Here is a 16,267-nt window from a genome sequence, read left to right on the forward strand (position 1 = left end):
CCTGCATTGTCCTTCTGGCAGATATTGAGGTGGTTAAAGTCATCCATGAGTACCAAGGCTTTCTCTAGCTGCCTAAAGAAGGCTTCATCTGCCTTCTTGTCCAGGTGGTTTGTAACAGATAGCTACTGCAATATCAGCTGTGCTGCTCTGTCTTCTGATCCTTCCCCACAAGCTCTGCACAGGTTCTTCACCTGCCCCAGCCTCAGGGAGAGGCCCAGGCATTCTCTGCAGCCCCAGACATGGATGGCGGCATCCACCTCCTGGATCTCTGTCTGGGGTGGGGCCTCTGATGTGCCACAGGCATTAGCACCAGTAGTGTCCAAAGAATGTGCCCTGCAACGTGTTGAGACCATCACTGCACAATCTCCAAGTAGCCCTACACAGTTCCGAGGGAGATGCCGGGCCCCTCTGTGCTCCTGCCATGCTAAGTGCTGCAGCAACTACTGCGTCTCCCTCTGCTGTGAGATGTGAGGATCGCCCTCCCTGACCTAGCCTCAGCCTTTCCCAACAGTAGCTCAGATCTGGAGATGCTGGAGGGAGCTCTCAGCAGAACTGGAAGCAGAACCCAAAACTACTGCACAAACTGAGAGCACCAGCCGCGAGCAGCAGACCCAGCAGCATCCTGGGTGCCCAGCTCATGAATGGCCCCACCGCTAAATGCCGTGTCCCTGCTCAGCCCTGAATTGCAACACTCCCTAAGGAGGAACTAAAGAGCAAGTGGCAGCTGGGGGCAGCTGCTTCGGTTGCTCCAGGGCAAAGCTCCCCCCCACCCCCCCCCACATCCTCAGGTTCCCCGCTCACAAGACTACGCGCCCACCAGAATGCCTTGTGACCGTGATTTACTCAACTGGTGAATGCCATCGCTGCTGCACACCCCCGCCACAGGGGAGAGCTTTGCTGCACGACTTGAAAGACGCTCAGGACTGGATTCACTGTGGATTTCTATATTTTTTGCTGTGGTTCAAATTAGTTACATTTTTTTTTTCCATGTGCCTAAAGCACGTGTTTATAGAGAGGTATGCTTTTCTAATGGAAGATCTGTTTTGTCATGACCTGACTGATCAGGTTTTGGTTTATTTTGATGTTGCTGATCTTAGAAATAGGGTACTCAGGAAAGTAATATATATCATGAGGAAAAATTAATGATGCAGTTGCCTGAATGATGTGTACATTATGATAAGAAAGTAGTGTAAAAAGAGATAAATGTAATGTAATAGTGAAAACAGATTTTTTTTTCCTAAATTTACTTTTTTTTGTTAAAATAGCTCTCTTTTATCATGCTTTAAAGATAAAATTCAGCTGCTTTATGTGAGAATAGAATGAGTCAGAAATCTGTAGAGAACAGGTGGTTAAAGAACGGCAAATGATGAATGCTGTCTTTATTGCAGTCACGTTCCATTGTTTTTCTTGTGCTGATCCTTTTTTCGTTGTATATAGAAACGGTGTAAAGGATGTTATTGTTTCTTAATTCTTCCAAGTTCCCCTTTTTATCTCATATTCTCCTTTTTGTTTTATTTTAAACAGCATAACACAGCTGGTATTAACTGTGAGAAGTGTGCAAAAGGTTACTATCGTCCTTATGGTGTTCCAGTGAGAGCTCCCGATGGCTGTATACGTGAGTCCTTTCCTATTAAGTACCTTCTCACGGTGGTGGCTTGGGGTTATTTTGCTGTAATGAGGGCATGGGATGCATCTATTGGGGAGGAAAAATGAAAGAGTGGCCAAAAGATGTTGGAGAACAACTGCAAATGACTTTCTGTTTTGCTTTAGACCCTTTTAGACGCTTTCTTCTGAACTTATGTGTCCTGTGAGCCTAAAGCTTCAGTCCGTCAACAGGACAATAGGAGGAAGTAAGGCAGAAAAGGCTGCTGAGTAGATAGGATGATGCAAGGCTGGGGTGCTGCTGTACACCCCACAGTGAGGTGGCATGGCCTCTGAGAAGCCACTCTCCTCTCCTACCCTCATGACCTTGCGTCTCTTAGCTCTCTGATATATATATGAGGCATCCTTTGACTCTTGGTCACTTGAAAATTTTATTCTATAGCTCAAAAGGTCACAAGGATCACTACTCCTACTTCATGCAGCGCTGAACCTAATCTAATAAATAATGCAATAGGATAAGTACTAATATAACATTTAAAAAAGAACTGAGTATAGGTAAGACTTGAATTACAAACAGGCTGAAGGAGCCTTGTGGCAGGTAGGAAGAAGCTACGGTTTGTTGAGTTTGGGTATTGAAATGAATGGGAACTCAACAGAGCCGTGGCGTGCTGCCATGATGTTGCATGTGGTGTGCAAGGGAAGGGGGATCGAGCGTGGTGCTTAGTCTGGACCATGGAGAGAGATGAGCAGACCCCACAGAATAGATAGCTGCTGCAGTGCTCCACAGCAGTGTTGCAGAGTAGTAACATGCAGCTTTCTGAATAAAAATACTGAACACTCTAAGAAAATAATATAGGTCTTACTTCTAAGGGGTATCATAAAGATTAATTGGTCATACAGAGTACTTGGAAAATACGTAACAGCATGCAAATGTTAATTCTTTAAATACTGAGGCATTCACAACTGGAAGTTTACTATTATAATGCCATTGTGCACTGCTGTAAAAGGCAAATTAATTCTTTTCCAAAGAGTGCCTAATTGCTGATGCTTACTTAGCCTGCAGTTGCAACTTGGAGCATGCAGAGGGCTGTGAGGAAGGGTCTGGCCGCTGCTTCTGTAAGCAGAATTTCCAGGGAGAAAACTGTGAACGCTGTGCTGATGGATTCTATGGTTATCCATTTTGTGTCCGTAAGTATACAAATGAAAATGCCTCTTTTCCGGTATTTTATATGTGCATTAAAAAATTTACAGTTTTCATTACGTTTGACTTGGTTAAAAGATCTGGCATTTCAGCTTCACACGTTTACATGTTCTGATAAATCAGTTGTTGTAATACTGAAGAGAATCTGGTTTATTTTACGGAATGATGATTACTTGAAAATCAAATAGATTGTGCTGCATTCTCACAATTCTGAGTTCATTTAAGACATCTTTGTCGAGGCTACAGCCTATATCTCAGTAAGTCATGAACTCCAGTCCTAAAGCCCTGGACAAATTGTTTAAACATGTCTCAGGGTCTTTAGGTATAAAGACCACTTGGACCGGGAAGTGGAACATGACTGTAGTGAGAAAGAGGGGAGAAAATGGTTATGTGCTCTCCTTGACACCTCCTAGGATTTGCAGCTTCCATCCCTGATAAACAAAACCTGTGGGCTTTTGGAGGATTCTAAAATAAATAAAAATAGTTCTCAAATAGCACTTGCGTAATGTTGGAAAGGCTGTCCTGGCAGAGCATAAGGCTCTCAGCCACGCTCTCTTATTTTTGCTGGACTGTGGTAGGTGCAGATATGTGGTTGAAGGAAGAGTTCCAGTTTGTTTCAGATTTTTTAAGAAATGGTTGAAGGAAAGGTGTTTGTAAATCCAAAGAAAATAAATATATTAGAAAAAAAGATGTGACGCAAGTGCTGAGTGTTTCTGCTTATTGAAAATGGTAACAGAATGCTATTGATTAATTGAAAATTAGATTTTTACTTTAAAATAAAGAGATTAAAATTAAGTGTTGGGAATTCAGCAAATCAAATGCTTTCCCCATAAACAAATTGTATATAAAATAACTGAAGAAAAAGTAACATCAGAATTGCGTTTGCTGCCTAAAAACTTGTGACTCCATGATCGGGTTCTAATAACGCGTGAGTGGGATGTTTTGTGCCCCCAGGAGAAGCGTGTTTCTGGCAGCCAATAAAGCAGGTGGTGTGCTGGGGCAAGATCTGAGGTCTGACTAAAACAGAGGTACCATGATAGAAATGGAGGAATAGGGAAATCAATACAAAACAAAGGAAAAAAACAGTTTAGAAAATGGAATTGTTTTAATTCAATGGCCGTGATTTCAATAAATCCTAAATACAGTACATTCTAGATTATTGCATCTTGTTTATCTTCTTGTTTGTGATCCAACATTTTTAAAGTAAGTTCAGCTCAGGTAGACCTTTGACCTAAGTTCAACTGATCTTTGTAGCACGTCAACTTTGGATCCCATCTTAACGGAGGAAAGTTTGTTGGGATGCCTTTCCCATTCCTAATCTGGAGGATTCTCAAATAAAAAGCTTCCGGGATGTAATGTGCATGTCGTGATTTCTGGCAGTTCAGGCAGCGAGCGATAAGGCCTCATAGCAGGAGATGGACCTCCAAAATTAAAGTGTTTCTTACTCTGCTCTTAACTGAAAGGAAACTTAAGCTGAAGTTGGTTACTGGAGTCAGGTGAATATCGTGCTCTCTATATTGACAGGAGGTGACTTCATGGTTCGTCATGATTTTTAGTGAAATAACTGTGTCTGTTTCAAATACACTTCATTGTTTCTTTTGTTTTAAAGGTATTCCTGTATATCCCTTTACTTCTCCAAATCCAAGAGATGCTATGGCTGGCGACATAATTGGCAAGTTCTTGGGGTTTTTTTTTTTCCCTTCAATTCACTGTTTTTCCTTGTGTCGCTCTTTTTCACTGTTTCGGTTGTGCCTGCTCTTTCATGGAGATTTATCTAGTAATTTTGCCACCATTGGTATTTATCTTTGGTTTTGCCAGAAGTTCATCATATTGTCATGTTCGTGTTAAACAGTTTAGTAGGCTCGTTTCAGAAAGAGTTATGGATCAAAATCTGCAGAAGAGGCTGACCACCTTGTTTGCCGCTCTTATGAACAGATCCATCAAGACTTTCTGACATGTACAACTTGTCAGCTGCTTTGCAGTGCAAATCTCTTTCTTAAAGCTCACTGGCCTCTGCTTCTGGGCTGTCCTCTTGCACCTGGCAAACCGTATACTGCCCTTGGCAGTGAAGAACTTTGATTTCTAAGAGAGCTACATATGATTTCTAAGAGCTACGCATTTCTTATTTAGCCCACTATAAAGCTGCCTGAAATCCATACAATAATTCCCTCAGTGGGCTTATATTTTTTAGTATACATTACTGTACTGCAGAATGGAGACATCATCACAGCTAGCGCTTAATCACATACATATTTGTAAAGCACTTCAGGATTAATAACTTTTAAAAAGCCTCAAAAGCATTTTCATATCCTAAAATCAGTTTTCCCCTTCATTTCTATTAGCTTTAATAGAACTGGAGTTTATGCTGGCAAACAAAAAAGTGTTTTCTTCTGTGAATGTAGCAGACACTTAGATATAAGCAGGCAGTACAAATCCATGTACGTATTTGCAAGTCCCAACTGTTTTCTTGAAAAGTGTCTGCAGTTGCCATCACAGCCCACAAAGCCTCCTTCATAAAGCATCCAAAATAATTGCCCTGGTAGGCCTCTGGGTATGCTCTGTCACATATCCCCGTCTCTCACATATTTTTGAAAGGAAGAAGAAAGAAAACTCCAAAGAAAAATGCATAAATATAAACAGGAGAAAACAGATCTTGAGCTATTTACATTTTCAATGAGTAGCATCTGAGTCTGAAGGTATAAGAAAGGCAGCTGCCTCTAAGTGGAAGCTTCTGTGTCTGTAGAAGTTGTAAATTTGTGCTGGCAGACTAAGCATGGTTACAGATTATTATTTTATTTAAATGGGATTTGCGTGTAAGGATCATACAAATAGTTTTGTCAGTTCGGGAGTAATAATTACTAAGCACTGCTCTGTTTTTCTCTGCAAAAATATGAGGAGTTGCGTGATTTTATGCACTAACCTAGTTCCTTTCTTTCTTTTCCTATCCTGTTGTAACCAGAAGGTGGCTGCAGACCAGGGTATTTTGGCCCCCGGTGCCTGCGTAAGTGCCATAGTTTCTTTGACACTTGGAGCCTGCGCTCCGGTGTAAATGCCAGCCTTTGGCTTCCAAGTGAAATAGGAACTTTAAGATCATAATGCCGTAAATGTTTTCTTTACAAATGTGCTCTTCAGCGTGCCAGTGCCACGGTGCAGGAGTGCTGGGAGGTGACTGCGATGGAAATACCGGACAGTGCCGATGTCGAACTGGATTTCAGGGATTTTCCTGTGATAGCTGTGCAGTTGGGTATTTTCATTACCCCTTCTGCCAGGGTAAGCCAGAACATTCCCTTTCAGCGAGCGTACCCAAAATACAGACCCAAGTTTTCTACTGAGGGAATTTCAATCCTTTTGGCCATGAAGATGTGTTCATAAGGGGCTCTCCCAAAGCTCACAGAAGTCAAAGAAGAAGAAAAATGTGATGAGGGGGGGTTTCTATCTAAAAATGCCCCTGTTTCACTGATCACTGTCTACTGTGTGATGCAGCTGTCAGGCTCCAGTTTGAGGTTGTAACACTGATGAAATTTAGAATATCAGCGGGAACATTTCTGTTACTTATCCTTGTTTTCTAAAAATTTATTTATGTTTGATTTGAGTTTGCAACTTCCCTTTGATGCATCAAGCTGCCCTTTCTAATCAATGCTAGAAAACTGTGTTTAAACTTTATTAACCATCTCCGCACTGTCTTTTTAGGCATTTTATTAGCCCTTCCCACCTGAGATCGTAAATCCAAACCATAAATTGTTTCATTTTAGTCTTAAAAATGATGGAATTACTTTCAGTAGCTGGCATACCACTTGGCATCGCTCAATCAGATTCTGCTTGGGGACAGGCTAAGTGTAGTACTTCAGCACTGATACTGAACGCAGTAGCTACCGTAGGCCAGGTTCTTCCATTCTTTCATTAATGTCTTCCTTGATACTGAATTATTACTGATGTGGGCAATCAATAAAAGCTGTTATGAATTGAAATAAATTTGACGGGAAGATTTTGGTCCTATCGCGCATCAGGGAGTGGCACCTTTTTAGTTTGTTTCTTTTATTTATTTAAAGAAAGGTAAAAGAAGAGAGCCTATGCAGAGGCTGCCCCTGAAATGTCTTTTCTCGTTTGCAGTGTGCCAATGTAACCTGGCGGGTACCCAGCCCGACGTCTGTGATCTTCTCGGGAGGTGTCTGTGTCGCTCAGGGGTAGCTGGACTTCAGTGTGACGGCTGCCAGCCTGGCCACCACTCCTTCCCTGCCTGTCAAGGTAAGGCTGCCCATCGCTTGTACAGCATCAAACAGGCCCCTGAACAGGCAGAGAGGGCTGCTTTTCAGGGGCTGTTTTTGCAGTGGCGGAATGTTCACAGCAGTAAATGAGCAAGGGACTCTTGTTCTCTACAGTGAAGTCCTCATACATTCTCATTCTCCAAGCACTAATTCCAGGCATGTTTCCTTAGTAGGGAAGAATTATATAGTAGGTTTTCTCACAGGCCTTTTTTTTTTTTTTTTTAATTGCATGGCCAGACAGTTTGATATAGGCTCAGTAAGCACAGCTGCCTTACTAATAATGAAAGCATTTGAAAGCTGTTTTCACATGGAGACCTACTGGACTTGGCAGTGCTAGGTTAACGGTTGGACTTGATGATCTTAAAGGTCTTTTTCAACCTAAATGATTCTATGCTTCTATGGTTCTATGCTTGACTGCTAAGGAACTGCCATAGTAAAAAAACCAAGCAGGGCTGTGAAGCACTGATCTGCTTTTGCAGAGGGTCTTTGTTTGGTACCTTGCCAAATGTGTGTTCTGTAAACCTGAAAACGGGAAGCTCCCATTTTGCCCTTCACAGTGATTTCTCACTCATTTTAAGATCATACGACAGGCACCGAGCCAAACGCTGTTCATGTAATCATGAGTGATCTCCATGGTGTTCCACCTGTGTACGTGCCACCACGAACTAGCCTGCTTTTTATGAGGGAGGAAAATTGATGAAATATAGCCTGGAATATCATAATGGCTTTGTGTGCATATGATGAATCCATCAAGTCCTATCTGGCCCCTAGGTTTCGTCTGCCTTTGCAGTGACAGAGAGAGAGGCCCTTAATCCTTAGTGATTTTTACACTGAGAAAGAATATAGGATGTTACTGAGTTCTGGTATGTACTTTCCTGTACAGCTTAACAAGAGTTATATGGAACGTTATAATTTACTTTCTTCTCTCGTTATTTTTGGTTGTTGGCTGTAGCAGTCTTCTTCCTTTTGGGCTTACGTACTTGTTTATGTTTTATGAACAGGTGATGATCTTAAAGGTCTTTTTCAACCTAAATGATTCTATGCTTCTATGGTTCTATGCTTGACTGCTAAGGAACTGCCATAGTAAAAAAACCAAGCAGGGCTGTGAAGCACTGATCTGCTTTTGCAGAGGGTCTTTGTTTGGTACCTTGCCAAATGTGTGTTCTGTAAACCTGAAAACGGGAAGCTCCCATTTTGCCCTTCACAGTGATTTCTCACTCATTTTAAGATCATACGACAGGCACCGAGCCAAACGCTGTTCATGTAATCATGAGTGATCTCCATGGTGTTCCACCTGTGTACGTGCCACCACGAACTAGCCTGCTTTTTATGAGGGAGGAAAATTGATGAAATATAGCCTGGAATATCATAATGGCTTTGTGTGCATATGATGAATCCATCAAGTCCTATCTGGCCCCTAGGTTTCGTCTGCCTTTGCAGTGACAGAGAGAGAGGCCCTTAATCCTTAGTGATTTTTACACTGAGAAAGAATATAGGATGTTACTGAGTTCTGGTATGTACTTTCCTGTACAGCTTAACAAGAGTTATATGGAACGTTATAATTTACTTTCTTCTCTCGTTATTTTTGGTTGTTGGCTGTAGCAGTCTTCTTCCTTTTGGGCTTACGTACTTGTTTATGTTTTATGAACAGGCAGCAGAACTCTTTATGCCCTTGCAAAGATATATTATGTTGTGTTACCAAATATAATGGGTGGAATAAAGAAATACCACATGACTGTGTCTTTATAGTCTGGAGTAGATTAACATTTTTTAATGAAAAACATAAAATCAGGGTTCTGTGTTGGTACATGCTGTTCAGTGGTTTTGAAAAAACACTTTTTTTTTTTTTTCCTTTGAACTGAATCAGGTAGCACTCTTAAAGCAAATCAAGCCCATATTGAATACATTTGAACTTCTAGCCCCAAAAGCTGAAAAGAGACATAAAAGCATGCAAAAAACCAAATTGTAAAAGACAGATAAAAACAGTTGAAAACACGGTCAGACTCAAAACTGCTGCAGCTTCTTCTGTCAAGATAAGCTGCCGTGGGTTTAAATTTAAACTAGTGCAGCATGCTGCAAACTGTGGTGGGAAGCGAGCAGCCCGGCTTACTACTCCTGTTTGGAGCTGTCATCTTCAGAAGGGAGGTAGATCTATAACTTTTTGGCTCCTGAAGCTAAAACTGATCTCTCCAGTCTTGCCTTGTTGAACTCCATAGAAGCTTTATTCAATAGGAGTGATAGAAAAATAAAGCCTTTAAACTATTCAATGTTACTAAAGTGAGGAGAGAATGCAATATAATGTTCAGCGGGGGTTGTACTCCAGTGTATGCGATGTTTTTTGGAAGCTTCAGGATTTCTGTTTCTCTTACACCAACTTCCTAGCAAGCCCTGCGTCTTTCCAGGCGTCTCTGAAGTAAACACAGCAAAGTCAGATGTCGTTGGCTGCAGCAGAAAGAGGAACTGAAAGGGGGAACCAGGAACATGAACATGGAACAGAACGACAGTGTTTGGTTTATATTTCTGTCAGTCAGCCAGTTCTGTCAGTCATAAAAGCCAAGTGACTGACTGCAACACCACGGCTTGTACCTGGGGCAGCCAGGGTTCCCAGATGGGTTCCCATTCAGGGACCTATAAAGCATGGGTCTGTGTAACTGCCAGCATCATTTCAATAAAATAGCACATCTTATCTGTGATAGAGCTGTTAGCTTAAAATAGTGGTAACTCCAAGGGAAGCACCCATCCAGCTAGTTGTTCTAGTCTGACAACGTGCCTTGTGTATTAGATGCAGATTCCTGCAATGCACTTCTTGCCAGCTTGTAGAATTAAGATGTCAGCAGTTTTTAACCCTCTGCGTCATTTATTTGTGCATCCTGAACCTGTGCTTGTGTATCATTAACTGCTTGACTAATAAGCCTCTTGTTAACCATTAGACCTAGCCTAGTTTTGTGGATGCTGTTTCTTGGGGGTTATTTTTTAAAGATGTTAAGTATTTCTCTCATGTTCTTTCCATTTTGAGACAGATTTCTGTCCCTTACACATGTGTTTTGCAAGGCATCAAACTAAATCTCTAAAATGTACATTATAGAATTGCAGTAAGAACCTGATTATCAATGGTTGAAGAGGCAATTACATTGTAAGCATCTATTTTAGGGTATTTATTTTTGGTGGTAAAATTATGTTTTGTCTGGATTCCTCATGATTACATTCAAAGGTGACTTTTTTTTTTTTTGCAAACTCTGCTTTAAGTAACTACTGGTTTAGACATGTATCTGTTAGGATAGTAGTGGTTTTTTTTTTCCCTGTGCAGAATGTAACTGTGATGCTGTTGGCTCAGTGGGGAATACATGCGGTCCCAGAGGTCAGTGTCTGTGCCACAGTAACTATGCTGGACTTAGATGTGAACAGTGCGCTCCAGGTTATTACAGCTATCCCAGCTGCTTGCGTGAGTAAAAGCCTTTCTTCCTTTTACCGGAGTTACCTGTGAAGCTGTGATAGTTTTGTTCCATCCAAAGCTGGAAACAAAACCGCTGAAGATCCAGCCAGTGGCTGGGCATCCTGGCAGGCACGCGTTCTGGTAGTCCTCTCTGGCACATCACCGCTGTTCCTGCGCTAGTTGGGTTAATGTGAGCTCGGCAGTGTTTGGCCTTGGCACAGTTGTATCTCTCTTTTAAAACAGGAAATCTAAAGCTTAGGCTGGGCAACGGGCGCGTACCTTTATGAGTTCTGGCTCACTCAGCTTACAGAATGTAAGCTGTGTTTGGGCTTCTAATATTTCATACACTGTCTGGTAAACTTTTAAGTTTATTAGTATGTGCTCTTGATGTGTGCCAATATTGCACCGTAAATCCTAGTCTAGAAGGACTTGACTCTGCAAACCATCCGTCATATCAACAATTTTTCCTGCCCGTGTGGATCAGTTGGTCAGGCCCAGAATGTCTGTACAGGTTTTCTGCATCAAGCAGAGGGAAAGCTGCAGGCTTTGAGAAAGGGGGAAGGCTCTGTCATTAAAATCAGCAAGCTACTTGATCATCATGGACAGGACTTCTCTTTCCTAGAAATCAAAAGATTATTAGTTCTAAAGAAGCAATGTGTACTCAAAATTCTGCTATTACCAATTACCACAGCCACAGCAAAAAAATAGTCTGAAATGTTCTTCTTTCTCTTTAGGAGACTGGCTACTACTTTACTAAAATATTTGTTATTAACCATTTCACCCTTATCTGAGCAAAGATTAGTCCCCTGGGCAGCATTGTTTTTTCGTGTGGCATTATTCTTGTTTACGCTGTGTATATAAATCTTTGCAAAACGGAAACCTTACGTAGGAATCCGAAACAGTAAGACTGTTGCATGGTGTATTTCAAAGCTTGCTTCTGGCCTCCTCTGCCCTCAGATCTAAAGGTGTGACAGGCATACAATTTTATATTCTATATTTCACCATCATGTTTTTAAGTGCAGATCTAGTTACAGAATTTGCCCTGTGCTTTCTGTAACCATAAGAAGATCAAGAAAGCAGAAAGGCAAAACCACATCTGCTCTTAGGATGGGACAAAGAAGTTGAAGAAAAGAGGTTTATTATGGTTTAGGATAATCCTACCTGTTTCTGTCAAGAATAGAGGAAGAAGTGCCAAGATGGTACAGGTCACCTCAAAATCTCAGGTTCCAAGCAGGGGTGAGGACCCTGTGAGTTATGGGGGGACATTGTGAGCTATTTATTGTATGGAAAAAATGAAGAGCACTCTAGACAAACAGTACTCAAACCTCTACAGTACTAAAGTTTTGGGAAGTTATTGCTTGATACCAACGGGGTGAACCCTCCCACCACTGTCAATGTGCGTTGTTGTGTAGCTTGTCAGTGCTCTCCCGACGGTTCCCAGCACGGCATGGGTGAGCCGGTGTCAGGGCAGTGCGAGTGTCAAACGGGCACCACGGGGCAACAGATGCCTTTCTGCAGCCCACAGTTTCCCCTACTGCAAAGGCAACACTTCTGCGGGAAAATCCTCCATTCTGATTTGGATCGCCCCCGGTTTTATCGCAGCGTTCTCCAGGGCAGCCTGCTGCATGCAAAGTTTTGTAGAAACCCGCTGAAGCGTGGGGAGGGAGGGACACACCAGGAGTACATAGTAGATGAGCTTATTTGTGGTTCTGTATGTAATTTCATGAAGTGAACTGTAAGTTTAAAACCTTTTTTAGATGGTAGCACAGGAAGTTTAAGAAAACGTCTCTCAGCCCTGTAGGTTAGTGCTGCATTTTTCCAAGTGACTACTTGGCACATGCCAAGCCAGATAGTCTAAACTAGGCTAAATACACATTTGAAAGACTGTTATTAAAGGCTTCTGCTCGTCTTGAAGCTTAAAGTATTTGAGTCCCTCCAAGGTAACTGTATTAAAAAGCCCATTCAAACTCATACCTGCTATATTGTACTTCTGCACTACTACATTCCACAGCTCTGTTTTCAAAAGATCTTTCAATGTGTTTGTTTTTTAATTTCATAAAGGTGTCATCAGTGAATGTGACCCTTCAGGAAGCGTTGGTTCTCATTCTGTAAGTATTCTACCATTGCAGCTAACTATATGTGTTAATAATCCACGTGCCTTTGATGAACACATTCACTTCATTACTCAAGCCCTGAAGCCTACTCTTAGACTGTGAAAGAATTGCACGAGCTTATTTGCAGAGTAAGAGTGGAAACAAACTTTGTGTTTTGTTCTTTGGTCATAGCAGTGTAATTACGTGCTAAAGATTTTTTTAAGAATCTTTTATATATGGAATATGCATACTGTTTATGTCTTCCTGTTATGCTAGAACACTGTTACATATACGTGCAGATGTGCATATATACATACGCTTGCCTCAAAGACCTTCTGGTTCTGGGTTGCAATGGGCCATTTCAGCATCAAATTATTCTTGAAAAAATTATTATCTCTTTGTAACTGTTGCGATTCCACTATTATTGTTATTAATACACTGATGGCTATTATTAGTAGCATGTTACCAGAAATCACGCTCATTGCTAAATATGTAGCAAAGAAGACCTAGAGGATAAGTCTGATAGGTGGAAGAGGTATCTATGTAGGCTCATGTATGCAGCTATGTGTGTCTTCCACCAATAAAGGAAGAAAAAAATATTAAAATTAATGATTATTTTTAAGGAAATGTTTTTTTTTTTTAACTTTTTGCAAAACAGTTTATACTTTAGAGTAGTTCTTATAAGACTATAAAAGAATTGGAAAGTACATCTGTTGGGCCATTTAGAATAAATTAGATATGAGAAAAAATACTCAGGGTAGAACAATCCTGTGCGGATAGTATGAGGCAGAAAAATGGAAGAAGTCTGAATTACCCTCAGTTTCCATGCATCTGTAAAAGTCAGTAAACTGCCTGAGCTGTTAATAACATTAGTTTTTTCTTAGTACTATAGAGCAGTATGTTTTTTATGAAACAAGATGAGCCCATATTAACTCCTTTCTGTCATTAGGGCTATTGTCAATGTCTTCAGCACACTGAAGGTCCCACCTGTAGTAAATGCAAACCGTTGTACTGGAACCTGGCCAAACAAAACCCGGAGGGATGTACAGGTATGGCTTCATGACATATTTGTTTGGCTTATGGAATGTATTAAATTCCTTTGAAAGTCACCTCTATTTGCTGTTGCCATCTTTGGTGCTTGGTGGCTTTCACAGCTCTTGTGAACAGCATGTTTTTCGTGCTACTTAGTTGTAACGCCAAATTACCCATGATACCAGCAGTTACTTTTAGAAATTAGACCATAATTTCATGAGTGTTTGCTAGTGCTGGACCACGGGGTGCTCTGAGTTACAATGATGTGTACTTCATATGGCCTTATGGCAGTTTTACTGGAGTGAGATGGGATTTCTGCCCTTAATACTGAAACCAGAATTTGGCTTGTGGTTTTGAGAAAAAGGTGCTTTTTCATTTGTTATAATCTCCTAGCTTGTAGAGGAGAGAAAATCTGCCTTGTGGCCTCAGGGTGTGACAAATTTGTTACAGTTTATGTTTATGTAATACCGATCTGTTTGCAATTTTCAACATTTGCTAACAGCGAGTATGTGTTTTTCAGGCAGATAATAATAATTTCAAAGACTTAAAAAAAGATAAAGATAAAAAGTCTTTAAAGATTTTTTTTTTTCCCCCAACTATTTCCTTTCCAGCAGGTTCCACCACAACAGCCACCTAGATAGGATGAGTAGTCTTAGAGCTCATATCGATATCATTACATCTTTGACTCTAAATCTCTAAATACTGTACAGTCTAAACATTTCCTCGAAGATTAATTACTGCACCTTTCATGTAATTCGTCTTCTCTGCCTTCAGTCACGGAGTCAGTACTGGGTTTCACCAAACCTTTAGGTCAGCATAGCTCCTTCTTGCAATATTTGCTTCATTTATGTTTCATATGAATGATCTGAGGGCTGGAGCAGCTCTGCTGTGAGGACAGGCTGAGAGAGTTGGGCTTGTTCAGCCTGGAGAAGAGAAGGCTGCTGGGAGACCAGGCTGCGGCCTTTCAGTACCTAAAGGGGGCCTATAGGAAAGATGGGGGTGGGGACAAGGGGTAATGGTTTTAAATTAAAACAGGGTAGATTTATACTGGATATAAGGAAGAAATTCTTTACAATGAGGGTGGTGAAACACTGGAACGGGTTGCCCAGAGTGGTAGTGGAGGCCCCATCCCTGGAAACATTCAAGGCCAGGTTGAATGGGGCTCTGAGCAACCTGATCTGGTTAAGGATGTCCCTGCTCACTGCAGGGAGGTTGGACTAGATGACCTCTAGGGGTCCCTTCCAACCCAAAGCATTCCAGAGTTGAAGTGGTGCCAGAGTAGCACTGCAGAGTAGGAGCTGCCAGTCATGCTGGCAAACAGTGTTTTGCGTCAATTGTCTGAATGTTTCTAAGAAAGAAAGTAATTGGAAATGCAAAATCAAGACTGTTTTTGTTAAACACAAGTTAGAAAACTTTAAAACACACCAGTAAATCACACATATGCAGAAGTCCTCATTCTTTCTCCTTTGCTTTTTCTTCTCACCTTGTGTCAGTATCCATCTGCTATTCTGAACTTTCCAAAGTGAAAATCCGCCTTGTGGCACTATGACTCAAAATTGCAGATTCCGGGTGGTGGGGTTTTTCTTCCTGCAAAGTATCTTGGAAAGGTGAAATGCAGATTGTCTTCTTTTCATCTGTGCAGCATGCCAGTGTGATGTGAGTGGAACACTAAGTGGAGTCGGAGAATGTCAGCAGGTAAAGTGAAATTAAAAGAAAGACATTGATTAATTTTATTTTTGTAAAGATAAGTTGTTGTAACATTTGGTGAAGTTGGAATCGTGGTACTGATTATTGCTTTTGTGCATAAAGTGGCTGGTTTTATACAAAGAAGCAGTTTTGTACAGAAGTTTTATACATCTCTAGGATGTATAAGTTCTGAAAGCTTTTCATCATCTTGAGTTTATGTATTTTCCAGTCTGTTCATTGAAGATGATAAATGACAGAAGTTTTGTTGGATAATATTTTTTGTTGAGATTAAAATGTTTTTCCGCTTTAGAATTAAGAGGGAACTCAAAGTATTGAAAGATTAAAAGGTGCTGAAACATTTTCCATGAAATTGTTTTCTTCACAGGAAAATGGGCATTGTCACTGCAAATCTAATGTTTGTGGAGATTCCTGTGACACTTGTGAAGCTGGTTATTATGCTCTCGAAAACAAGAATTATTTTGGCTGCCAAGGTAAAATGAATAAAAGACATCTCCAATAGCAGATTTGCTCTTAGCACAACAGTCTTTAGAATTCCCTAGGTTGTATTTTTGAAAATGTGGATGTATTTGCTGAATCACTCATGTGCACAGCATTTTGCACTACTGCTTGTAATTGGTTGTAACCCGTGTAACTCCACCTTTGCCTTCCAAAGGGAGAAAGAACAAGGCAGGTGTTACCACGGTGGTTCCCAGCCATTTTGTCGCTTGCTCCCGCGAGGAAAAGTGTTCCTCTTTGAGTTCATTGCCCTTCACCTCGCCTTCCCTGGTGCCTCATTTATAGAATCATAGAATGTTTTGGGTTGGAAGGGACCCCTAGAGGTCATCTAGTCCAACCCCCCCGCAGGAGCAGGGACACTACCACTTGCCTGAGACTTCTCTGTCCAAGCCCTCAGGGAGATGGCACAAGGCGCTGCTAAAACTGTTATCCTATCAAA

The 16,267-nt window shown here is 41.2% G+C and overlaps 1 protein-coding gene across 1 annotated transcript in view; it reads left to right on the forward strand.

The window, feature by feature from the left end:
• Window positions 1-16,267, forward strand: part of LAMA3 (laminin subunit alpha 3) — a 117,575-nt gene that overhangs the window by 26,413 nt on the left and 74,895 nt on the right. Inside the window, 13 exon segments of the mRNA XM_035903015.1 lie at window positions 1,525-1,615; window positions 2,659-2,790; window positions 4,413-4,475; window positions 5,763-5,804; window positions 5,936-6,073; window positions 6,914-7,048; window positions 10,376-10,510; window positions 11,914-11,998; window positions 12,000-12,043; window positions 12,563-12,609; window positions 13,544-13,643; window positions 15,269-15,321; window positions 15,698-15,803. Of these exon segments, the coding sequence (XP_035758908.1) occupies window positions 1,525-1,615; window positions 2,659-2,790; window positions 4,413-4,475; window positions 5,763-5,804; window positions 5,936-6,073; window positions 6,914-7,048; window positions 10,376-10,510; window positions 11,914-11,998; window positions 12,000-12,043; window positions 12,563-12,609; window positions 13,544-13,643; window positions 15,269-15,321; window positions 15,698-15,803 (1,171 nt within the window).

This window comes from Egretta garzetta, unplaced genomic scaffold (genome assembly GCF_000687185.1).
Source record: "Egretta garzetta isolate BGI_Z169 unplaced genomic scaffold, ASM68718v1 scaffold229, whole genome shotgun sequence".
Classification (NCBI taxonomy): Eukaryota; Metazoa; Chordata; class Aves; order Pelecaniformes; family Ardeidae; genus Egretta; species Egretta garzetta.